Source organism: Chinchilla lanigera, unplaced genomic scaffold (genome assembly GCF_000276665.1).
Source record: "Chinchilla lanigera isolate Chin_1 unplaced genomic scaffold, ChiLan1.0 scaffold00041, whole genome shotgun sequence".
Lineage (NCBI taxonomy): Eukaryota > Metazoa > Chordata > Mammalia > Rodentia > Chinchillidae > Chinchilla > Chinchilla lanigera.
In genome coordinates, this window is record NW_004955442.1 from 17,980,980 (window position 1) to 18,005,191 (window position 24,212).

The following is a 24,212-nucleotide window of genomic DNA, read 5'->3' on the forward strand; positions in this document are numbered from 1 at the left end:
CGGCGCGCTGATGTCAGCGCGCCCCTTAAGGTGGACTGGGCTGCCGGGTGGGAGGGCGGGGCGCCGGACCAGCGGGCCCCCTGCTCGCAGCCCCGCCCGCGACCCCCACGCACGCGCCCTCGACTTTCGGGAATCTCAGAGGGGCGGGGTCACTCCTGCCTATGGGGTCCTGGCCCGCAGGCGCTGGCCTAGTTCGGTCCTGGGCCTGTGCGCACAGACAGTTCTCTACACAGCTTCTTCCCCCTAAACACTGTCGGCCCGTCCCAAGGCAGGCTGATGGCCCTCGCTCCGTGCTATTCCCGGGCGGGGCCAGAATGTTCTCATCTGCAGCCCCCGACAGTCACGAGGGTCGAGTGGGGGTTGTGACACTGCAGGGACACAGTGATTGTTTACCAGCTCTGCCCACCTCACAGCCTTCGGGGCAGTGGGCGGGACAGAACTCTGCCAGCGAGCTGCGGGTCCGTCCGCGTCCTCGCCCAGTATGCAAGCTTGAGAGCCAAGGCTGATGTGAGACACAGGGGCGCCTCCCAGAGGCAGCGTGGCCCCTTGGGAGCACTGGGACCCGGGATAGGTCGGGAGCGCAGGCCCACATCCTGCAGGAAATCCCACCCGCCAGCGCCGTGGCTGCCACCACTTAAGGTGGACCGGTGTCCGAGGACGCCTGAGATGTGAGCAGGCCACTGGGCACCTGCACTGACTTCTGCCAGGCAGCAGCAGCGCCTTTCGTGAGTGGGGACATCCATCAACTTTCATTGCCTCCCACAGCAAGGATTTCTTGTCCTGGCCACTACAGCAGGACCCTCCTCCAAATCCAGGCCCAATAGAACCCTCCCTAGGTGGGGATTCTTGGTGGGGACTCTTGCCTGCCCTGGGTATCTGCTCCTCCCTAGCCAAGACATAGTAGCAGCAGCCACCTCCTGCCTGCCACCCTGTCACGTCTGTTTCTTGACCTGGAGGCCAATCTTTGCCTTGTGAGCCTAATGAAGCACCTAGTGAGGTCCTCATGGTAGGCTGTTACAGGAAACCCAGGCCCTGGACCCTTAATGCAGCTAGCGATCCAACAGCACAAATGGTAGCGATGACCTCTCTGTTCTGCAGGTGGTCTCACTTCAAGAAGCCCAGCACAAGGGCGGGGAGGGCGCTCTCAGCACTGAGGACCTTGAGGCAGTGGGTCTCCCAGCACAATGGCAAGCAGAGTGCACATTCCCTCAGCTCTAGGTTACAAACACCTTTCCAGGTGAACAGCACCTTATCCATGGCCTTACTCCTGTTCCTGCCCTTCTGCAGCCCAGAACAAAGGAGGCTCAGACTCCATCATGAGGGACCATTCCCCCAGACTGGGCTCCTTTGTAAGACTCCTTCATCTAACTCCCAGATTGTTGAGATTATAGGTGTGGGCCACCTCACCCAGCCATGTACTATTCTTTTTTCAATGGGATAGTACTTTTGTTACTGTGAAATCTTGTAGTGTTGCTCTTACCCCTAAGATGCAAATCCTCCATTAGCCTGTTATCCACACTGTATCTTCTACCTAATCACTTGATACTTAGTAGCCTTCTTATGGCAGTGCTTCAAGTTCCCTTTATTTTACTTAATAGAGCCAAAGTACAGGATAGTGAAGCTGGTCGAACAGCTTCCTTTAAATGAAAAAATGAGTTTCAACTTAATTAGGAAAGATAAAAAATAGTATTAGCTGGGCATGGTGCCAAAAGCCTGTAATCCCAGCACTTGGAAGGCTGAGACAAGAGGATCCTTGCAAATTCAAGGCCAGCCTGGACTACCCAGAGTGCAAGGCCAGCCTTAACTAGGTAGCAAGACCATCTCAAAAAACAAAAAGCCAGGTGTGGTGGCACAAGCCTGTAAACCCAGCGCTCTGGAGGCTGAGGCCAGTCTGAACTACAGTGAGAAGTTGTCTAAAAAAAACTATGCTTAAAGTGCTAAGATTTACAGTACAAAGTATTTTCATGAAAAACAGACACCGATGATAGGGGAAAAAAGTTACTAAAATCCAGCATGGCTAGTATATTTAAGTGTACCTTGATTTAGTATAGTTGTTTTATATGTTTTAGTCTGGCAATTTATAATAGACTTTAAAAAAAAGAATTTTGAAATTATATTATAGCAGTTATGATTATCCTTTTGTTTTTAATCTCTTATATACTCAATTTATAAACTTTGTCTTAGGTACCTAAGAAGAAAATCTAGTGTTTTATAGGGCTTGATACTACCTGAGGTTTCAGGCATCCACTCAGAATCTTGGAATATCAATCACTTTGGGAAAGGTGGGACTGCCATTACATCAATGCATTTCTTATAAGAATTCCAGCAAAGGTTAAGACCTGTCAAAGCAGCCCACCTGGAAATGTGCCAAGCCAGGTGGCTTACATAGGCCCTGCTGGTGTCCTTACTCAACCTATAACATTATCAACATGACCGATATCTGGACTCACGCCTCTGCACTCACCTCCCTCCTGTAGTATCAGCAAACCACTTCCTTGACAATATCCAACAAGCACAAGAGAACAGTGTCTCCAGCAATTGTGAGGGGTCTTTTTGCTACCAGGGCCTCCCCTTTGACACTTCTCCCCCAAGGTGAAGGAGCTCAACCTGGAGTCATATTAGACCCCAAAGCAAAGACTGTTAAGCATCTTTTCTAAGCCTAAAGGGGTACCTAACAGCTAACAGCTTTTCTTGAGAAAGATCAAGACATGTCACCTGACTGCCATGACTACTGGCCTAGAGTGGGCTTTACAGGGAGTACAGCACAGTGAGAAATCACCTGTGGTAAACCATGCCACAATTCCAGTGTATCAGGAGCTTGCCATATGTACAAATGAGCCTGTCTTCTGAGGGTAGAAAGAGCCCAACCAAGTTTGCAACTTGCTAGAAGCAATTTGCAAGGCCTCTGGCAGGCAGGACATAACAGAGACAGCCAGTGAAGTCAACTGGGCCTTAAAACCAGGAATGGTGATGCATGCTTGTTAATCCCAGCACTTAGGAGGCTAAGGCAGGAAGATTTAAAGTAGTTTTTTTTTTTTTTAAACTGGGAATCAAACTCAGGACCTTGTACTTGCCAGGCAGGAGCTTGTGCCACTGAGCTGTATCCCCAGCCCAGATGTAAAGTTTAAGCTCAACCTTGGCAACATAGTGAGTTCAATGCTAGCCTGAGCTATGTAGCTATGTAGCAAGACTGTCTCAAAAAACCAAACCAGCCCAAAACAAAAGCCCAAGAACAGTTACATTTGGAAATGCATTACCCCAGGAAGGACGAAGGACTGGTGCTTAAACAAGACACATGGTCACAAGACAGGGCAGGATACAACTGTAGCTAGCTGGTAGGAGACAGGCTGATAGTCAGAGAAAGCAAGAGCAATGAGCAGGTAGTCACACTGTGAAGCAGTTCTACTAGGTATTGATGCCAAACTGCCTCAGCAAACATGATTAAGGCCCTCTTGAGGCCAGGTCCTCAAAGCCCTATCTCTAAAGTTACCCACAACACATTATGACAGCAAGATCACACTCTCAAAAGCCTCTCATATACTGAAAACCCTTCTCTCCTTAACATGACGTCTAGAGACCTGTTTTTAGGTTGACTCCCAAATGGCACTCTTGAAAATGTCTCTTTGACACTACTGTGAACATCCAACAATGCTGAGTTTAGACTTTAAGCCCAGGAGGTCCACAGTCCAAATGAAGTTTTCTCTGAGGACAAGGTAGGATATCTGACAGGGATTTCCCATAGGAGGGCCACAGGGATTGCTCTCTCAAGGGAAGACCAAAACTAACACTGGCCCAAAAGCCCAGAGACCTGTTCAGCTGGCTTCTACCTCCTGTACTGAAGTCAATATACTCTGGTAGATTTCCTGTTCCCAGCACACTCAAATGCAAATCACACCTCCCCTCACCACAGTGCAGAACAGTGGCTCACAGAGGCAGTGCACACCTCAGCCCTGAGCACCTACTTTCAACTGTGAGCCCAAGATGCCCAGCTCACTAGGCAGCCCTGGCACTTGTTCAGGTACTCTCCCAAAACAGCCTAAAGCAGCAGAAGTTGTCCAAGGCCTCAGTAAGGTAAGTGCACAACCTCAGCAATGTGAGAGGGAGTGTTCCAGGAAATCAAACTATGGTGATGTGGAGACCAGCTGCTACTGCTGCAGACTTGGACATGCACTCAAGGCGCACAGGTGAGCAACCCGGAGCAGGCAAGACATCAGTGCTCACCACGCTGCCCCACACACAAAGTCCTGCCATCTGGTCCAGGTTTCAAATGCATTTTTTATTTACTATTTTCGATGACTATAAATAAGTGTTTCCACTATGGAAAAGAAAGTTAGCACAGTACATTTTCATGACTGGGGAATGGATTTTCTGAAGTCATCTTCAATAGGGTAAAAACTTAGAAAAACAAAACCAAAAAATGGCCTGAATGTTGGAATTCAGTTCTTTATATAAAGTCCCGTGTAGAAACAAAACAGAATTAAAAATAAAACCAAAAAAAAGGGAGGGAGGGCAAAATTTAAAAAAGAAAAGAAAAAGGAAGGAAAAGGAGAGAAGTTAAGAGGACTCATTGCTTCTCCGACTTCTCTTCAGTCTCCTCTCCAGGCTCTTTGTTCTCCTCCTTCACAGAGAGAGCTTCTAGCTTTTCAGTTACTTTTTCCGCATTGTCATTTTTGCCCAGTCCTGCTAAACAAAGCACAAGTAAGCACAGTGAAAGAAATAGCAAAGAAGTCTAGCTTCTTAGACTAAGTGCCCCTTGCCAAGCCAAGTTCAGAAGCCACCACATCAAAGCATCAACCTCCACTCACTCTTCCCAGCTGAGCTCAGAGGCACCAGCAAATGCTGCTGGCCACTCCTGCTGCAGGGTTCAGTGACATGTGGTCACCTGCTAGAGCAGCCAGCTGAGGAGCAAGAGACTGACTCTTCTGAGAAAATGAGGACCATCCCAATGTACCTTTAGCCCATCACAGGTTCCAGTCATGACTCAACTGGCTACCTGGACTAGAGTGATATGAGATCAATGACAGTGCTTGGGAGCCTACCAGGAAGCATTCTATGTCCCCAAGAAGCTGCATTACCCCCCTGACAGGTCAAGGCTACTACAGCTCCCTGGAATGGTTCTCTGGCAGACAGAAAAAGCACCTGCCTGGAGGCTGCAGCCAAGTGCAGAGTGAGTCTGCAAGGAAGCCGCCCACCGCCCCACCATGTCACCTTTTTTTTCTCTCTCTTCAATCTCTTTCCTGCATTCTTCAAACTTTGTTTTAAATTTTTGTGCATCTATGGAAAGAAAAGAAATGACTTCATAAGAGCCCTGGCCATGCAAAGGATACATCCTACAGGGTTTGAACAGGCAGGGTTCAGAAAGGGCCCTGTGGCTGACAGTATGGGGCTGCAGGTGCAGGTATGGTGCAGTGACCATTTACTGAGTCCCTCCTGAAGCTGACAGCTATACTAAACCATCTCTATTAGTCTTAACAATTTGGCAACCAAGGGGTGGTGTACTTCCTTGTATTAGAATGGCTGCTAGACAGCCCCATTCCCAGAGCAATGGTGAGGCTCATTCAGCACCATACCATCAGCCAATGGGGTGCTGTCCACAGCACACATCAACTCCTCCAGTATCTGCTGGGCATAGCTTTTGACAATCCAGATGGGAAAGAAACCAGAGCAGATGAGTGGCCCTGGGTTTGTGGGTCTCTGCTGATTACTGGTGCCCAGGTGACCGTATGAGGACATCACTACTCCTAGCCTTGCAGTGGGTCCACATGTCCAAAAGGAACTGGAATTTGGGCAGCAAACCAAGTATTAGACACAAGACTGCTCAGTGGACATTTGTTCAGCAGCTTGGTACAGATAACTTGGAATTTAACAGCAGATCAGCACTGTCCTCAGTCACTATCAGCTTCCCCAAGCATTTGTTTGCAATGAAATCACTGCACTGTCAAGCAGGCAAGCAGACAGTCCAGTCAGGAAGGTCCCCAGCACCCCCTTCTGCTTACTCTCAGCATTTAGGAAGCGGATGGCAAGCAGCTCCGGCTTGGGATACTCATCGGCGAAGTCAGCGTGGGTATTCCAGACCCAGGCACGGTCACTGCCAGCATTTGGCTTTAGCTCCATCATGGGTGTGACTGTGGGGGAGAAAGACTATGAGGATGGTGAGGGCCAATGAGGCCAGCTCAGCCCCCTGCAGCTAGAGTGCCCCACTCACTGGCCCACTTTAGGGAACACAGACAGTTTAGGGTCTGAGAACCAGACCTAGACGAAGTCTCCTGGGGTCTGAATTTTGTACAAACTTCTTTGAAAATGCCCCATATTCACTTCACACCACAACCCTCCTGTGTGTGGGAACAGGGCAGCCTGCTTCCTGATCATAAGGACACTCAGCAAAGGTCTCCTGAACCATCATCCTAGGACCACTTAGTCTGTAAAACCTACCTCCAGAAAAGCAGCTCCGGCCCAATCCCAGCCCTCTGCTCCAAACCCTGGCTGTGCAGTCCCATGGCCTGGTGTCTGACATTAAGGTATAGGCCAAGGGGGCCAGCCTTTCCTAACAGCACTCCACATGTGACTACATCCACATTCATCAACACCATTAGGGACCTGGCCATGGGCAGATGGGAGGGAGTGGAAAGAAAGAAGCTTAGAAGCAGAAATATCACCCAGAGGGCACATGGTCATGCTGCCCAACCACTCAACAGTCCAGAGACCACTAGGGGATGAGGACAAAAGTAGTTGACACCAGGTGTTCCACGACACACTTCAATGTCACAGAAGACACAGCTATGGCCCAAAATAAATACACTTATCCTGAACCCCTTAGCTCCCATCCAGACCCAAGGGGAAACAAGTGGAGACAAGTCCCAGCACCAAGCAGGGAGCTGCCCCAAAGAAAAGCCTGTCTGCAGATGGGCCTGTAAGGTAACAACTCACCAGGAAGGTTCCCAAAGACCAGGAATGTCCCTGGTGAATGTGCCTAGACAGCGTCCCCCCTCTCCTGGTAGAAGTCTTCAGAGACTCCAGTGGGCTAATGGCCTCCCTACCCACTCTCAACAATCACACCTGAAACCAAGAGCTCAGGGATCTTGTCCACCAAAGGCTGACACAGTCATCACTGGGGTCCTTGAATGCTAACCAGTTCTCTCCCACATCCTACATGGCCTGGCCTCCACCCATGACCACCCTCTCCATCCACTGAGGGCCCATGACAGGCACCAGGCACTGCTGGCCACATTAGCATCTCTGCCAAGACACCCAAAGCTCTCACAGAAACTATCTAGAAACCAGAGCTAGCTCCCTAGAAGTTTTTCAGGCTTGGACTAGGAGAGGCAAGTGGTAACCATGGTATAGGGGAGGACTGAGGTCTTTCTCATGCCCCTTCAGACCCATGCACCCTTCCATATCATCCTTAAAGGACACTCAACCCCAGTCTCTGTCTGCAATTACCTCTGTGCCCAGGACAAGGGTCTCTGCCCCATCAGACAAATTATGCTCAGAAAACAGACATGGCACAGGCAGTACACCAAGGGACAGTCCAAGATGCACATGTGAACGCAGAACCCACCAGGAGCCCTCTTGGCAGCCGCAGACTAACATAGCATAGGGGACCCATTGTTGCTACTTCCTGGCTACCCCCCACATTATAAGCTCCACCACAGGGTTGTTCGTGATTCAGAAGCACATATGAGAAACACACTTATTTTAAACTCAACAAGCATCACAAACATGCTCAGCACGTAGCATCACTCCCCAGAGTGCTGGGCTCAGGGGCAAACATGATCCCAGAGTCAACCTACTATAGTGGTTGGCGCAGATCTTCAGGGTCTTGTCCCTCCTCATGAGGAGGCGGATGGTCCCCTTATCCTTATGCTTCAGGAGCTTGACGTCACCAGTGCCTCGTTCCTTCCACTCTGGGCTATCATTCTCTGAAGCAAATCGGAACAACTTTGCTCGCCTGTGAGAAAAACCATTAAATGAGTGCTTAGACTGCAGAGAGGGGAATGCACACCCTAAATGTTTCATCAGAAAGAACATCTGTCCTTCAAGCATTAAACACATGGCACAACTCTGCACTGTAGGACCCCATGTCTCTACAAACACCCTTTCCCTTCTTCAGGCTCTGAAAAACACTAGGGAAAATAACACCCAAATGAGCACAACAGCTCAACAAATTCCAGGTTGTTTTTACTTCACAACCAAAAAGACATTGACTCCTGCTAACAGAAATGTAACCTCAAAGGGACATGTGCCCAAAGTGGTTAAAGAAGCCCTCAGTGAGCTGTACATCCCAGCCACCACGCAAGAGCAGGCCATACGATAAAGAGCCATGGTGAACAACTCCTCCTCCGCAGGCCAGGCCTTCCCTTCAACTGTGAGACAGAGGTCCCTATTCTCCCTACAGCCCCCAAAACGGAGAGGGACCAAGCCTGTTTGGGCAGGCAAGCCCTGGGTAATCACCCAGGAACAGCACTTCACTTCCACTAGGGATCTAGGGACCCAGGACCTGGCAGTGAATCCAACCAGTCTTGTCTTTCAGACTAGGCCAACACGTTCCCCCGCACACAAAGCCCTGACTATTTCTCCTCTGCTTAAGACAATCCATTTCTCCAAACTCAATTCTGTCAAGGAAGATAACGTCCCCAACAAGATTTGTTACAGGAGGCCCAAGGGCCCACACAGCTGGCCTTATATCCCACAGCAAGAGTTCCTGTCCAAGTAGAGGCACATTTCTACCCCATGTGGGCAGAGATGGCAGAAGCAAATATCGTGTCACCCTAGGAAGGAGCCACTAAGGGGCGGGGGTGCATCCTCCAGGTGGACCAGAAACCTAGTGATTCAGTGTTTTCAGGGAAATGTCTCGCCAACCCCTGGGACCAGAGGCACTGCAGCCTTTCTCTTCTCTAGGCCTCCCTCTCCCACCCATTTCTTTCAGAACAGTCAAACTATAACCTGACAGCTTAGACATGCTTCAAAGAAAGGGGTTTTCCTAGGAAAAACAATCTTACTTTCACTAATGTGTAACTTAATCTAGTGTTTCCAGTAATTCTGAGTGTAGGCAAAAGGCCAAAATCTCTGTGATATCCCAAGGCACCAAGCTTGTAGCCAGAACTGCTTCAAAACCACACTTGCCACTGCAGTTCTTCATTGAAGCTGCCAAGTAGCATGTGTAGAGTAACTTTTACAAAGGAACCTTGAGCCGGGCATGGTGGTGCACACCTGTAATCCCAGCACTCGGGAGGTTGAGGCAGGAGGACTGTTGCATGTTCGAGGCCAGTTTGGGCTACATAGTGAGTTGAAGGCCAGTCTGAACTGCATAGTAAGACCCTGTCTCAAAGGTGGGGAGGCTTTATACCTGAGTCACCACCCATTTTCCTTGTAATTTCAGGCATTATTTTGTGCATGAAAGACATTAAGTAGGTGGCTCATAAGCTTCAGATTGTTAAAGTCATCTGTCATGGTTTGAATGTACCCCTAGAGTTCATATATTAGAAATTTTAATTCAGCTGGGCATGGTGACAGCACTCTGGAGGCTAAGGAAGAAGGATCAGATTGCTCCAAATTTCAGGCAAGTCTGAACTACATAATGTGACCCTGTCTCAAACAAACAAACAAAACAAAGCTTTAATCCCACATTCATGTATTTGGAAGCAGGGATCTCTGGAAGGTAAAAAGGACCAGATGAGATCAAGAGGATCAGGCCCTCATGATGCCATACAGTGCCTTTGGAAAAAGAGATCTAACCTAGCATTACTTGGCTCTGTCTTAACATCAGAGGCTGGCATCATGCTCTTGGACTTCCTGGCCACAACAATAAGCCAAATACACCTCTGTTCTTTAATATGACCCACTCTATGGTGTCCAGTTATAGCAACAAAATCCAGAACGAGACACAGTTCAAGCTGCACAGCCAGTTAAGACTGCCTACTCAACCAAGGGACGGGTACTGTGAATTCTTAGAGGCAAGGTGGCAAGGAAGGCCAGCAGAGGCACCCAGCAAAGATTAGTCAAATGAATTTCCAATGAGTTAGTCATCATACACCCCTTTCTGCAAGCAGCCTTAGTTAAGTTAGGCCAACAGGAGACACCATTCCCAGTCTGGCTGGCTGCTTGAGGAAGTGAAGAAAACTTATGCAGTTTAAGGAGCTCATCATCACACCTCAGAGTGATCAGAACTGGGCAATCTGCACTGCACATTTTGAGGACAAGCAGGTAGCACAAATTAGGGCCACCCTAGGACGAATATCCTGCAAAAACCCACTTCTTTACTTAAGATTGGGGGTGAGAATCAAGCCCTTTTCTACCATCTTACTAATTTTGACCTTGTGCCAAAGATACCTATTTCTGGGGCAACATCAACCTACTTACATTTTAAAAAGTTCCTCCTCATCTTCCTCCAGCGTTTTAATTTCTTGCTCGGGAAGAGAAACTATTGGTTCAAACTGGGGGTCATGGTTGGACTCGTCTGCATTCTCAGTGGAGGTATCATGGTCCTCATGAGTATCCTGTGAAGAAAGGTGAGAAGCAATGTTGCTAGCCTATGGACTTGGCCTGCAGCCAAAGTTCAGTAGCACCCACAGTGCGCATCCCCAATAGTGAATGGCATCTGGAACACAAGGTCAGGCCTCCTCTCAAATTGGAAATAAAGCACACAGCCTTTCACATTAGCAAAGATTTGCATTTCTGTTCAGCTCCACAAAAATCACAGTATAAGCATGAAGCAAGACTACAGATTTCAGCAACCCTCCCCTACATTCAAAGTCAGATCTGTTCACAGACTGTAGCTCCTTGCAGAATGGCCTGGGAGAAACTCTCTCATCTCTTTGAGCCTGTTTCCTCTTCTGTGAAGACCGAAAACACAACAATGAACTAAAGAGGAGAGTTAGCCTTAAAGAAAAAAGTAACCAATAATCTGTGAAATATCCATGCTCTTACTTACTACAAGAATAACAAGCTGCTATGTGACTGCTAGTATTTACATAGACTTCACAATTCTCCCAGAAATCTTACCGTGGCTTGAAAAATGAAGTTGAAAGCTTGCTAAGCAAAGTTCCACAAGGAAAAGGCATAAGAGTCTAGCCCAATTTGGAGAATTCTGGGGCATAAATTGTATTTTAGGTCTGATTCGTGATCCAGAAGAAATCCTAGTCTCGCTATCAAACTCAGTAGGGGAAAGTAAATACAGGACCTTCGCTGCTCTTCCCTTGCTTTCACAGCACTGCGGCTCCGTTGCGGCCAGCACCAGACCAGTCACCAGCAGCCAACAAAGCCGCCCCCGCCCTGGGTCGGCGCATCTACGACCCCGTTCTCTCCCACCCAGAAACTCGAGTTTCCACCACAGAAGCTGGTGGCGGTTCCAGACGCAAGGACCAAATGAATGAAGGGCTGCGTGGGCGACACGCAGGGAGGGATGTAAAGTCCTAGTGGGAAGCCCGTAAACGTGGGCCGAACCAGAGGAAAGTAGTCGCCCACCCCGACCCCCTGCGAGAGGGGCCGCCCTGCTTCGCGATGGCTGTTCTCCGACCCACCCCAAGGTCACGCGGGCCTCCCACACCCCCTGCGACCAGAACCTGCGCCCCAAGGCCCCACGTGCCCCGACCCCACAGGCCTCGAGCCCTTGGGCCCCACGCGCCCCAACTCCGAGCTCAACAGGCCTCAAGTCGGATCACCGACGGGGGTTGGCGGCGGAGGCACGGGCCGCCCACGTGGCCTCCCATAGCGGCCCCAGCCCCTAGATTCCCACCCGTCCGCCCAAGTCCCCACCCGGGCCGCACCTTGGCGGCCGCCATGGGGGCGCGGCGGCGGCGGCTCGGCTGGCTCGGTCGTTGCTGACTCCGCGGCCTCTAGGTGGCTACTCGTAGCTCTTTTCCTCCGCGTCTGGCGCCGGCGCCTCCCGCCCGCCCGCTCGCTCTTCCCTCCGCCCCGCGACCCGAACCCCGACCCCTGACCCCGGCGGCGGGAAACGCGCCGTGATTCAAAACCAGTGCAGCTTTATTGGCTCAGGAGGCGGACACTCCCATTGTCCGGCCCGCCCAGTGCTTCCCGCCAAAATGCCCGCGGCGCATGCCCGGCCCGCCCATCAGCCCGGAGAGCGCGCTCTCCCGGCGGTCCCTGCGCGTACTTCCGTCCTCCGGAGGCGTGCCCCTACACTAGTGAAAAGGGGTGAGGGGGATCTGACCCGGAACATGGCAATGGCGTCACCGGAAGTTGCAATCATAGAGAGGCTTTCAGCTTGGGAGGCATGCAGTGGCCGAATACAGAGAGCCCGGTGCGGCGATCGCTGGGCGCGGGCCCCTGGCGGGCGGGCGGGTTAGTCCCATGCTGAGCCCTGGGGCGCGAATACTGCCTGGAACGGAGGCCTGAGGTACCCTCTCTGCGTCGCACCTGCTCTTAGAGCACCTCGCGTGCGACAGGTCCAGGACAACGCGGCAGCCTTCGTGGAGAGTCCCAGTCCAGGTGGCAGATGGCTCAGATGACGAGTGAGAAGATGGACAACGAAGTAAAGGGAGATGCGGGGAGGGCGGAAGTGGAGATGGGAGGAGGTGGGATAGGATAGGAATCTTGTGGGAGAAGAGATAGGAAATAAGGGTGTGAAACAAGGGTCAGAAGGAAATGGGAGTGGGGGCAGGAGGGTGGACATGTTGGAGTGGAGCTGGGTGTAGGGTGCACTAATGGAGGTCGGGTGCCGGAAAGGGCGTCTGGAGTGAGGGAAGGCTGTCAAGCCTGAGTCCAGCGCTCAGCCTGGTCCTTGTTTGTTGCCACGCAGGACCCAGAGCCCATGGAGGACTGCAGCCAGGATAGCTGCAGTGCCCTGGGGAACCCTGCAGCGCTGGCAGCCCAGGAGGAGCAAGAGAAAGAGGGGCCTGGGGCACCCGTAGAACCAGGGCCTCAACCAGGGCTCTACAGCTACATCAGGGACGATCTGTTCACCTCAGAGATCTTCAAGCTGGAACTGCAGAACTTACCTCGCCATGCCAGCTTCAGCGACGTCCGACGCTTTTTGGGTCGCTTTGGTTTGCAGCCCCACAAAACCAAACTCTTCGGGCAGCCACCCTGTGCCTTTGTCACATTCCGAAGCGCTGCTGAGCGGGACAAAGCCCTACGAGTGTTGCATGGTGCCCTCTGGAAAGGCCGCCCACTCAGTGTGCGCCTAGCCCGGCCCAAGGCTGACCCCATGGCCAGGAGGAGGCAGCAGGAGGGCGAGGTTGAGCCACAGACAGCACGAGTTGCTGATGTTGTGACCCCGCTTTGGACAGTACCCTATGCTGAGCAGCTGGAGCGAAAGCGCCTTGAGTGTGAGCAGGTGCTGCAAAGGCTTGCCAAGTAAGTGTGGGCACAAGGCGCCCTGCCCTCTGCTTCATTATGTGCTCTGTGCACTGGGTGGGACATCCGCCAGAGAGTCTAAGCTGTTTATCAGGGAGCTGGCCAGTAAGGCTCGTTACCAGTGGGAACAGTGAGGTCTCTAGGGAGGGAGCCAGTGTGGGTGAGAGGCAATGTGCTGAGTCCAACCATGGATCTGCTTCATTCTGCAGAGAAATTGGGAGCACCAACCGTGCCCTGCTGCCTTGGCTGCTCACACAGAGGCACAAGCACAACAAGGCCTGCTGCCCACTGGAGGGGGTCAGACCATCACCCCAGCAGGTGAGGCTAGATGGGGGTGGCCACAGACCCCCATCAGTATTTTCAGATTTTTTATATTTTGCAGTGCTAGGGGGATCACACCCAGGGCCTTGAGCATGCTAAGCAAGCATTCTACCACTAAGCTACACTCCTAGCACATCACCTTATTTTTGAAAAGCATTGCTTTTGCTCTTCCATTCCATCTCTCCCTTTTTGTTTTCTTGGTCTTTGGTCTCATCACATGACTATTATTCGTCTCTCATCTTTTGTCATGAAGGAATTGGGGTCTCTCACTCACTACAGTGTTGTCTCCAGGCACCATTGCTGTTCAGCCACAGTAAGATCTGGCTGCCCCACTCTGGCTCCTTCTCTCCCTGCAGACGGAGTATCGAAATAAGTGTGAGTTTCTAGTCGGTATCGGAGTAGACGGGAAGGACAATACTGTTGGCTGCCGGCTCGGCAAGTACAAGGGTGGAACGTGTGCTGTGGCAGCCCCCTTTGACACAGTGCACATCCCTGAGGCCACTAAACGGGTGGTGAAAGCCTTCCAGGAATTTATCCGGTAAGGATTTGGGACAAGCCTCCTGGGGAAGTGCTAAGGACATGGTTCGTACCCAGGCAGTTCTAGAGTGCCTGCCATTTGGCAACAGACCACAGGGGCTGCAACCCCCTCAGTTCTGGCTGTGAGTGCTTAGGGCCACTTGTGTCTCCTACAGGTCCACCCCATACTCAGCATATGATCCTGAAACCTATGCAGGTCACTGGAAGCAGCTGACTGTACGCACCAGCCGTCGAGGCCAGGCCATGGCCATTGCCTACTTCCACCCCCAGGTACTAGGCTGTTGGCCCTGCTCTAGGGTATCTGGTTTAGGGTCACTTCAGCATAGCCTTACAGGCCTTTTGTGCTACCTACTCCAGAAACTGAGCCCTGAGGAGATAGCAGGAGTGAAGACCTCCCTGGCACAGTACTTCATGGAGGGGCCAGGCAGGGCCAGTGGGGTGACCTGCCTCTACTTTGTGGAGGAGGGACAGCGGTAAGAAACCCAGGTGGGGCCAGGATGGGTTCCCACAGGGGTTGGTGGCAGACAGTTTTGTCCTTCCACAGAAAGACCCCCAGCCAAGAGGGCCTGCCCCTGGAGCATGTGGCTGGGGACCAGTGCATCCAGGAAGATCTGCTTGGGCTGACCTTCCGGATCTCCCCTCATGCCTTCTTCCAGGTAGGGGACACTGTTTAACCTCATTCTGCTGTAGAGAGCTGTACAGGGAGACCCTTGTAGGAATTAGGACTTGGAGTAGCTAAGAACCTGTTGGAGGGCCAGAGAGGTAAGGCTGGCATATAGAGCCAGAGCGCTCCAGGAGCCCTGGCCTAATTTATAGGAGGCCAAGGTACCCTCTGCTGGCATGGAGAGGGGGCTCTACAAGTCTGCTGATTCAGAGAAAAAGGAATGTTGTTGCCATATTTTGGCCAGGAGACTAGTGGTCACTAGTATCACGTGGATTGAGAGGTGGAGTAGCAGTAGCACTACAGCAGCAGACCTCAGCTCTCAGGAGGATGGAGCCAGGACTCTGGGTAGCATAGGAGTGCTGGGCCTGCTTCTAGGATGTACCTGAGGGCACTTTCGCCACCTTCCAGGTAAACACGCCTGCAGCTGAGGTGCTCTACACAGCCATCCAGGAGTGGGCACAGGTGGATGAGGGAAGTACAGTGCTGGATGTGTGCTGTGGCACCGGCACCATTGGTCTGGCCGTAGCCCAGGTGAGCCCTCCTGCCTTGGCTGAGGATGCCCCATCTCCACCCTGTAACCCCCTCTGGCCTTCAGCTTCAAGGCTCAAAGGCTGACCATCAAGACAGTCCAATTCTGCTGCCCACTCCCCTCTCTCTGAGAATCCCAAAGGCAGAGCGTTGTCTGTGCCTTTTTCTTTTTTTTTGGTTTTTTGGTTTTTCTCCAGTACCGGGAACCGAACTCACGACCTTGCGCTTGCCAGGCAGGCGCTTTGCCGCTGAGCTAAATCCCCAGCCCCCGTCTGTGCCTTTTTCATTTCAGAAAGTGAAGCGAGTCATTGGGATTGAGCTGAGCCAGGAGGCTGTGGAGGATGCACGGGTGAATGCCCATGCCAATGGTGAGAGCCTTTAGGCCATGGAGCAGATGGGCAGGGTAGAGGGCAGCAGTCATCTTGTTGTATACTTTACCCATTGTACTTGGGATCCACCCCATGGTTCCCAGATCCTACTGGGGAGTAAGGCACAGAAGAACCTAGACCTGTGTGACCCAGCACCACAGCTGCCTGACAGGGAGAGCAAGCTCCTTCTCAGTGTATTCCCAAGGCTCCTCCATCTCCTCCTAGGGCTGGCCCTGAGAGGGAGGGTCCCTAGGGTCCACTGACAGCTATGGTGCTACCTCCAGAGTTGAGCAACGTTGAGTTCCACTGTGGGAGGGCAGAGGACCTGGTGCCTGCCCTGGTGAGCAGACTGGTCTCCCAACAACTTGTGGCTATCCTGGACCCACCCCGAGCCGGCCTGCGTGAGTAGCTTCCACTTGGGGAGGTGGCACAGGGAAGAAGACAACCAATGCTGAATGGACTGCCAGGCTGTGCAGTTTTGGGCCTTATAGACTTAATCAGTGTCTGTGCCTTCTCAGATTCCAAGGTGATCCTGGCTGTCCGCAGAGCTGAGAACCTCAAGAGGATCTTGTATGTCTCATGCAATCCTCGGGCAGCCATGGGCAACTTTGTGGAGTGAGTTTTGGGGAAAGGCCTAGGGTGGAGCTGGGCACAGCACCCACCTGCCTCCCATAGGACCCCCTGGCTGGTCCTACTGGGCTCACTTTGGCACTCTTTTCTTACTGCAGCCTCTGCAGGGCCCCATCCAACCGGGTGAAGGGCACTCCCTTCCGACCAGTCAAGGCTATGGCTGTGGACCTGTTCCCACAGACCCCACACTGTGAGATGCTCATCCTGTTCGAGAGGATGGAGTACCCTAATGGCACAGGGCCCCTGGCACATCAAGATCCTCCAACCCAGCCTCTACCAGGGCTCCCTGATGATACTCCACAGGAAACTAGCACGTCCCTCTCAACCTAGGACCTGGGGGAGGCAGAAGCCAGCTCTTCTGAGCAGGGCCCATCATGGAGCAAAAGCTATGGGGGCGCTCCCCACAGCCTCCCTCATTCCAGGATGCTCAGGAAAACAAATAGAGGACGCAAGGCTCAACTGCCCCACTAGGATCAGCCAGTCTGTTGCCACAGGCTGTGGTTCTAAAGGTGGGTGGAATCCTGCAGCCTGCCTGTCCCCTACCCGAATCCTTCCTGGAGTAGCCAGACTCAGAGACAGAATAAACAACTGCTGAACTAAGGGTGTTTCTGTGTTAAAAACCAGAGTTTTGGCATGTGAGGGCTCCTCCCTTCTGGTCTCTACTGTGGGTACAAAGGGACAAGGTGAACAGAGTATGTCAATCCTATCTTTGCTGCCTAGAAACCTCTGCCTTTCATCCAGTCTGGGCTTCAGCTCCCTGCTAACATCCTTCCTGCCAGGTCTGGGCACAGCCAATAATGTGCTCAGATGGGATGGGAACTGGGGTCACTGCAGGGCTTGGCATGGCAACTCTCCAAGCCCTTCTAAAGGGAACAGGGAGTCAGTGAAAAGATCTTGTTCTTTAATAGAATGCCAATGTAACCCCTAGGAGGAGCAGATAAACAGATCTCAGGACCAAGCAGAAACTTGATATGCCAGGGGAGAAAGCAGAAGGCTGTCCCTGTAGCTGACTGAGGGAAGGTCCCTCCTAAACCCTCCTGTGGCTAACCTGGCCCTCAGCCCAGGAGTGACCAAAGCCTGTGCATACTGGGTTGCAGCTGAACTCCCACAGAGGAAGCTGTGCCCAGCAGACACCCCACTGCACATGAGACTATGACAGTTCTGGCCAGTTGAGGTTCCACAGACCCCAGCTTTCCATGGTTAGAAGAAAGAAACAACAGCCATTCCCTTTTGGACAGTTTGCTTTATGTATTCAAACCATCAAGGCTGACCCTACAGCCACAAGCCCAGCACACAGAAGCAGCATAACAGGCTCCCTGGCCGCACAGCATGGCTGTGTGCACACAGGACTCGCAGCTACATGTGACAGAGGACACACGAGACCACAAGTGCGTGGTGCACTTGTGGCAACACCTGCGGCCAGCAAGGCCACAGGGAGGCTCGTTGGCCTCTAGGGTAACACATGTGCACAAAGCTTTGGTTCATGATGGTGAGTCTGGCTGTTTTAAGGGCAACAGTCATGGGCAAATGACTATTCACAGCTGCAGACAGGAGGCAAGACAGAAGCAAGTGTGTAATTACAGCATTTGATTAGAGGGATTTCTTTTTTCAAGTTCAATACAGAATCCACCTTCAGTTACACCGACAGTAAGGGACAGATATACTGTTGGGCACAGCCAACATTCTGTCTTCCTAATAACACATGCCATCAACACCATCTGCAGGATACAATGGGAAACAGATCTTGGGGAACTTGAGGGTGCAGCCCAATGCTGGGCTTCCATGTCTGATGGGCTTTTTTGCCCATGAGTATGTGGCCCCCTGAATAGATGCCGGGGATATGCTCATAGTTGGCTGTTACCGCCAGGGCCCTGAAAACATCCATGTGCCTGGAGCTTGAAAAGGAATACACCTCTACCACACCCATTCACAGGGCCACCCAATGAGCACAGGTGACAGCTGAACCTGACTGCACATGCCAGCTGCCCTTGAAATCCTGGGAGGCTGCTGTCACTGGGACGGGCAACCACTCATCACATACTTAGCCAGCTCTTAATGACGGACTGCACTAAAAGGTCCCCGTTTCCCGTTAAACAAATCCACCTGCTAAAATACATGATTCCCAATCTACCTTCTAGTCTCACTGTAAAAGTTTCCAAATTCTAAAATATCATAAAAGCTTTAGAAATTGATAGATGGACTCAACTGTGCAAAAATTTTTGTAAAAAACTGTTGCTGGAGGCCAGTGAAGGAGAGGCCTCAATGTCCAGGGAGGTGGCATCAGGACACAAAGATCTGATCAGAAAAGTGGATTGCAGCCCAGCAGCAGACCAGGCTGACACACAGGGACACTGGCCAGGTATCTTCTTCACTAGCAACATGGGTCACAACTGGAAAATAGCCACCTTGATGATTTGCCCACAATCTCTGAAAAGTAGTTCTGGTGCTAAAATTACATTTATTTTAAATCAAAATGGTCGGAAATACTCCTTTCTGTTACAACATTTTCAGAGAAAAGGGGGAAAGACAGAAGGCAGATGGCAAGGGACAGGGTTGCTGTGTGTACCTTCTGACCAGGTCCTCCAAGGGAGCCCTGGACATAGGGGCCACTTGGAATCACAAGCAAGCCATGGCCAGAATACCTGGCTTATCTTTTTTTATCTCATCTGTCATCCAAGTATCATTTCCTGTCAGTGCATATTACATACCAAAATTCATGAAAACCTTCACAAAACCAGTCTGTATCAGGTACATACAAGCAGGGTCTACAGCTGTCTAAGCTATCAGCTTTCATGTGTGTGGTCGCTTGGAGGTGATCCTGAAACACATCCATCTAGACCTGGGAGCAGCTTCCAGGAAAAAACTGCTGCTTGATATGTGTATTATGTGGCCATGGCTGTCCCCATGTACCAGAGCCTGGGACCAGGTACACTGGCCACAGAGAAGGAACTTGGGTTGGAGGCCCCTCGCTGCACAGCAGGCGGTGTGTGGCTGCTGGCTCCGCGGCAGCACTGCTGGCGGCCCCCATGCTCCAGCCAGCGCTGCCTACCTCACACATCCACAGTGCACAGGGGTTCGCCACCAGGCTGGGCAGATGCCACAATTGACATTTTGGGCTTCTTCCGAGTCTCTTCCTGGAAAAACAACAAAAGTTAGAGATGCTGGCAAGAGAGCTTAATAAGAGGCTGATTCAGGGACAGGATGCAGATGGGTCTGTAGGAGAACACTAGGGACCCCTGTGCTCTGGTGCTTGTGATGCCTAGCTAGGAAAGAAGGCCTGAGGAGCACACCAGGACTGCAGAGGGCCTCCCTGAAACAGTAAGGCAGAGCACTTCAACACCACCCATTGTTCCCTACAGCACATACCTAGAAGTGAAGAATTTGGGTGAGGTCACAGTGACAAGCTGGGACTCATGCCCTTGAGGGACTATCTGTCATCCCAGCCTTTGTTCTCCCCAGCTGGAATAACTGTAGGCTGGGCCTGTTGTCCTCAGCCCCCACAATCCATTTTCCAATAGGGGAAGGCTGGACAGTCGTGCTAGCTCCAGGGAAGACAAGGCCAACTCACCTGAAGGTAGGAGCACTGCGTTTCCCAGACCAGGTAGGCCACAAGCACAGCTACCTAATCCTCAAGATTTTAATATAGCCTAGCCTGATGAGAGAACTAAAAAAAGCTCCTAGCCCACAAAGTCCAGGCACGTTGTGGGTAGCCACCTGGTAAGAGTCTAGAGACAGGGGGACACACTGCCAGCCTAGTGGGACCCCTTTGGGGTTGGGGCATCCATGGTGGTTTTAGAAAGCTTCGCCAGCACCAAGTCATAGCCAGGTTCAACTGTTTTGTGTACCTTTGGAGTTCCCCCGGCTATCTGACTGGTGTACCATCCGTAACCTTGTCAAATAACTGGCTCCAAATTGACCTATACTCACCTTATATCTACTGAGTCCTTTATCTGCTGGTAGGCTGGCCTGCCAGCTCTCTAAATTAACTGAAAAAAAGTCATTTCACAAAAGTATCACACATGTTTAAGCTGAGAGAAAGGGTAATCTCATCTGGAAGAAGGACACAGGCATTTCCGGGTGCCAGGTCAGGGATGTGCTCCTAGGGTCCAATGTCTCTCCACAGGTGTATGCAGGATGGGACCATAGGTATGGGGCAGGGCTCACCCTCTCCTCAGCCAGCCTCTTCATTTCCTCCTGGAGCTTGCTCAGGATGTGCAGGTTAGGCTTGTTCTTCTTGGCGTACTGCTGCAGCTCAATAACGCTCTTGTCCGAGGTCTCCTGAGGAACGCAAGAGCTCACTCTCAGGACTGCGTGGCAGCACTATAACCCATCACCCTGTGAACCAAGGACACCGGGGCCCAGTAGGCACATGGCACCAGATATAGTGGCCATGTGACTATACCCTGCCATCTCCCACTATGGTGCCTCGCCTGGTGACAGAAGCAGAGTGTAGGGAGTAGTTCACAGCTTTCTAATCACATCACCCACTCTGCCTCCTCCATGGATAGAAAACCACCCCTCCTCTTGCCTTGGACAAAGAAAGGAGCCAGGTACTCAATGTGCCAGGAGCCCTCAGCAGTGACCACAGGGTGGCCACAACCAGCAGGGACAGCACACTGCTGGCCAGACACAGCACAGCACAGTACCACCAGACACTGATGTTCCCAACTTGCAGAGCAGGATCAGCTGATGTGGGCCTGTTCTCTTGACAGACCATGACTGAGGGCACCCACTGTGCCTTGGGATACCAGAACTCTTCCTGCACTGTAAGTGTGCCAGACTGAGACTACCCTCCTGCTAGCTGAGGGAGGTTCCCACGGGGCAAAGCAAGGTTTCCTTTCTCTCCCTCAATCTCAGCCCAGGACTACCCAGTGAAGACAGAAGCAAGCTCTACTACATTTCAACTTGTTTATCAAAAACTACCTTGGCACTGGGGGTGTAGCTCAGTGGTACAGTGCTTACCTAGCATGCATGAAGCCCTGGGTTTAACCCCCAGCACCATCAAGAGAGAGGGGAGAGAGAGAGAAGAAGGAAAGAATGGGAGGGGAAAAAAAGCAAGAGATTGATTCTCTATCTTTAACACACCAGAATGCCCTACCTGGCTCCTGGACCTTTCCTTGCCAATCCCAGAGTACAGACAGAGCCCTGGGTATGGTCTAGAGAATTTCAACAGGTATTGTGTTGCTCCTGGCCCCTGGCTCAGCCAAAGGTAGGTAGCTCAAGGGCCTATAGAGTCCTCAGGGTCACCCCACCTGTAGCCCCAACCTGTTCACACCCAGTAGCCCTCCACTGACTGAGATGCCAATGACCCAAATGGTTTCTGCAAACAATAGGGGAAAAATTTTTAAAATGTCAACATCCACCTCCTAGTACTTCCCTCCACTCCTTAGATTGAAGCAATTATTTAAATTTCAAAATCTGGGCAAAAATCCATAAAAACAAAACGGGTGGCACATGCACACTATTCAGGCCCCCTGAGAGTCCTCAACTAAATATAAAAGAACACAGCCCCAAGGAGGGCTAAGGGCTCAGCTCCCAAAACTTCATATACCTCAGCACCAGGTCATACTCACTGCCAGCCTCTACTGCCTGGTCCTGCAGCCCTGCCTTATGCTCCAGGTACCTGCCTACAAATCACAGCACTAGACCTGGGCCCTATTCCCAAACACTCATACTCTACTGATCACTGAGAGCACGTTTAGGAGGGAAGTATGGTTTGGGTGACCTCATGCTCTGCCTGTACAGTCACAAGTATAGCACAGCACAGAGGCAGCCATGAGCAAGAGCAGTGTTGCTAGCCAGGTGCAGTAGCGCACGCCTGTAATCCCAGCAGTCGGGAGGCTGAGGTAGGAGCACAGCCACGAATCCAAGACCAGCCTGGGCTACAAAGTGAGTTCAAGGCCAACCTGAACTATATAGTGAGACCCTGTCTCAAAAAAAAAAAGTGTATTGCTACCAATCTCCAATGCTGACAGCAAGCCCTGGGGTACGAGGCAGAGAAGAGGGCAGCAGTGCTAAGACATGATGAGGAGTCCAGTTACCTGTTTAACCATTTTGCTGCTCTCGCGGCCATACATGCGCAGCAAAGACCCCCAGTTCTTGACATGCGGATGCAGCAACTGAAGGATCTTCTGAGAGGCGAGCTGTTTTCCCACTCTTTTATTCTTACCTGTGAAGAAAGGGAATCACAAACATCCAGTATTCACATGGCCACCTCACCCAAACAAGAGAATGCCTGCCACTTCTGTCCTTTCCCAGCACCCTGTGGGTCAACTGGAGCATTCTCCAGGAAGTGAGCAGTGTTTCACTGTTGTTCTAGACACCCGAGACTCATATCCCTGAGAACAAGACTCAGCCACGACCCTCCAGAGGCTCAGATGAGGGTATATGCCCAAGGCTACCAGCTAGAACAGGTGGAAATTCTAGCAGAAGGCCTCCCTGAGGACAACTGTACAGGCAGAGGCAAGCCAGGATTCAGGTTAGCCATGCTTCCCAGCAGCTCTGCAGTGCAACTCCCACTCCTCTAACCTGCTGAGTAGCCATCTTGGTGGAGACTGGAGTTTTCAGGGTGCAGAGAAAGCCCACAGGCAGCAGGTACACCCAGGTCTTAATGTGGTTCTGCAACTTCTCAAGGTCCATTATACAAAACTAGTTTGTCCTTAGAATATTCACATGGCATTTCTTTGACAAGTTTTTTGAGATGGTCTCACTATGTTGCCTAGGCTTGAACTTGTATCCTCAAGCAATTCTGCTTCAGTTTCCTAAGTACCTGGGACTGAGATGTACACAACCACAGGTGGCTTTAGGTAAACTTTTTTGGTTTTTTGGTATCAGGAATCAAACTCAGAACCTTGCACTTGCCAGGCAAGTGCTGTGCTGCTCAGCTATATATCCCCATCCCTAAGCTTTTTTATTTTATTTTGGGGTTTTTTGGTACTGGGAATTAAACCCACAACTTTCACACTAAACTACATCACTAGCCCCTCTGTCCCTTTTATTTGGAGATAAAGTCTCACTAACTCTCTAAATTGCCAAGGCTGGGCTCAAACTTGCAATCCTCCTGCCTCACCCTCCCACAGTACTGGCACTATAGGCATATACCACTACACTTGGCTCTGAGCTTTTAAAAAGTGGTCTCTAAAAAAAACAAGTGGTTTCATCCAATACAAAAGTAGATGGGATATAGATGGTACCCACAGAGACCAGAACGCAAAGGGACAGAGATGTGGCTGGTTTGTTGCTAGGAACCTCTGCCTGCTGTTCCAGGAGGCCAGCCCCACCTCCCACCACAGCGACTGGAGCTGGGTGGAGAGAGTGGAGGCTGGAACAGGACAGGAAGGAGACATAAAGGCAGGATGACTAGTCAGCCTCAGGCAAATGTGTGGCAGCCAACACACGCAGCTGGGACTCAAGATGCACACCAGGCAACAGCAGGGGAACAAGCCACAAGGCCAAGAGGCACAAGGCCAGCCCTGCCCCCAACCCCACCCTGTGATCATTTGAAAGTACATCAGCCTGTATAGGAAGCGGGGGAGGAGACAGGTCCTTACACCACCCGCGCACTGTGTGTTTGCCGCATGCCATGACATATTCACTCTTCTGATTTTTCCCAGGAACCACTTCAAACTTGATGGATGTGTCACCCATTCCATGGTTTCTTTAAGAGAAAACAAAGACAAGGTGACATCAACAGAGCAGGTATAAATGGTGACCTCTGCGAAGGTACGTCTTGGGAAAGTCTGTTAAATTCTCTCTGAGGGAAAGGTCAACCCTCTCCCAAAACTGCTTCTCAGCTGGTTAGGAGGGAACTCTCCCACACTTGCTTCAATTCAACAATGTTCTGCCTGATA

At 51.4% G+C, this 24,212-nt stretch overlaps 3 protein-coding genes across 6 annotated transcripts in view; 1 reads left to right on the plus strand and 2 right to left on the minus strand.

Moving 5' to 3' along the window:
• Window positions 1-4,476: 4,476 nt before the first annotated feature.
• On the minus strand, window positions 4,477-11,966 carry Ranbp1 (RAN binding protein 1). 2 transcript variants are annotated; one of them, XM_005391735.2, is made up of 6 exons: window positions 11,766-11,966; window positions 10,360-10,496; window positions 7,791-7,948; window positions 5,997-6,125; window positions 5,209-5,274; window positions 4,477-4,683 (listed from the first exon to the last, which is right to left on the minus strand). In XM_005391735.2, exons 1-6 carry the CDS (start codon window positions 11,778-11,780, stop codon window positions 4,565-4,567), a joined length of 624 nt encoding a protein of 207 aa, XP_005391792.1. In that variant the 5' UTR covers window positions 11,781-11,966; the 3' UTR covers window positions 4,477-4,564. The 2 variants fall into 2 exon arrangements, with proteins under 2 accessions (XP_005391792.1, XP_005391793.1); XM_005391736.2 differs by having other exon boundaries at window positions 4,477-4,680; window positions 11,766-11,960.
• Window positions 11,967-12,150: 184 nt separating this feature from the next.
• Window positions 12,151-16,965, plus strand: Trmt2a (tRNA methyltransferase 2 homolog A (S. cerevisiae)). Of its 2 annotated transcripts, none has more exons than XM_005391733.2 (12): window positions 12,151-12,470; window positions 12,758-13,314; window positions 13,524-13,632; window positions 13,992-14,173; window positions 14,328-14,442; window positions 14,530-14,645; window positions 14,717-14,828; window positions 15,245-15,367; window positions 15,657-15,732; window positions 16,017-16,133; window positions 16,251-16,347; window positions 16,461-16,965. In XM_005391733.2, exons 2-12 carry the CDS (start codon window positions 12,770-12,772, stop codon window positions 16,690-16,692), a joined length of 1,824 nt encoding a protein of 607 aa, XP_005391790.1. In that variant the 5' UTR covers window positions 12,151-12,470; window positions 12,758-12,769; the 3' UTR covers window positions 16,693-16,965. The 2 variants fall into 2 exon arrangements, with proteins under 2 accessions (XP_005391790.1, XP_005391788.1); XM_005391731.2 differs by having other exon boundaries at window positions 12,152-12,490.
• A 620-nt stretch (window positions 16,966-17,585) lies between these two features.
• The window catches only part of Dgcr8 (DGCR8 microprocessor complex subunit), a 35,683-nt gene continuing 29,056 nt past the window's right edge, over window positions 17,586-24,212 (minus strand). For both annotated transcript variants that reach the window (XM_013517769.1, XM_005391742.2), the window contains exons 11-14: window positions 23,913-24,019; window positions 22,404-22,531; window positions 20,527-20,640; window positions 17,586-19,496 (exon numbers count right to left, since the gene is read on the minus strand). In XM_013517769.1, the coding sequence (XP_013373223.1) occupies window positions 19,413-19,496; window positions 20,527-20,640; window positions 22,404-22,531; window positions 23,913-24,019 (433 nt within the window). In that variant the 3' untranslated portion in view covers window positions 17,586-19,412. The remainder of the gene's footprint in view (window positions 19,497-20,526; window positions 20,641-22,403; window positions 22,532-23,912; window positions 24,020-24,212) is intronic.

Coding starts and splice junctions, on each gene's coding strand:
- Ranbp1 (XM_005391735.2), bottom strand. Junction 7,949..10,359: donor GAGGAGGAACTTTTTAAAAT/GTAAGTAGGTTG, acceptor TTTTTCTCACAG/GCGAGCAAAGTTGTTCCGAT. Junction 6,126..7,790: donor GATCTGCGCCAACCACTATA/GTAGGTTGACTC, acceptor TCTCCCCCACAG/TCACACCCATGATGGAGCTA.
- Trmt2a (XM_005391731.2), top strand. CDS start 12,455: ATGGCTCAGATGACGAGTGAGAAGATGGACAACGAA. Junction 12,491..12,757: donor GTGAGAAGATGGACAACGAA/GTAAAGGGAGAT, acceptor GTTGCCACGCAG/GACCCAGAGCCCATGGAGGA. Junction 13,633..13,991: donor TCAGACCATCACCCCAGCAG/GTGAGGCTAGAT, acceptor CTCTCCCTGCAG/ACGGAGTATCGAAATAAGTG.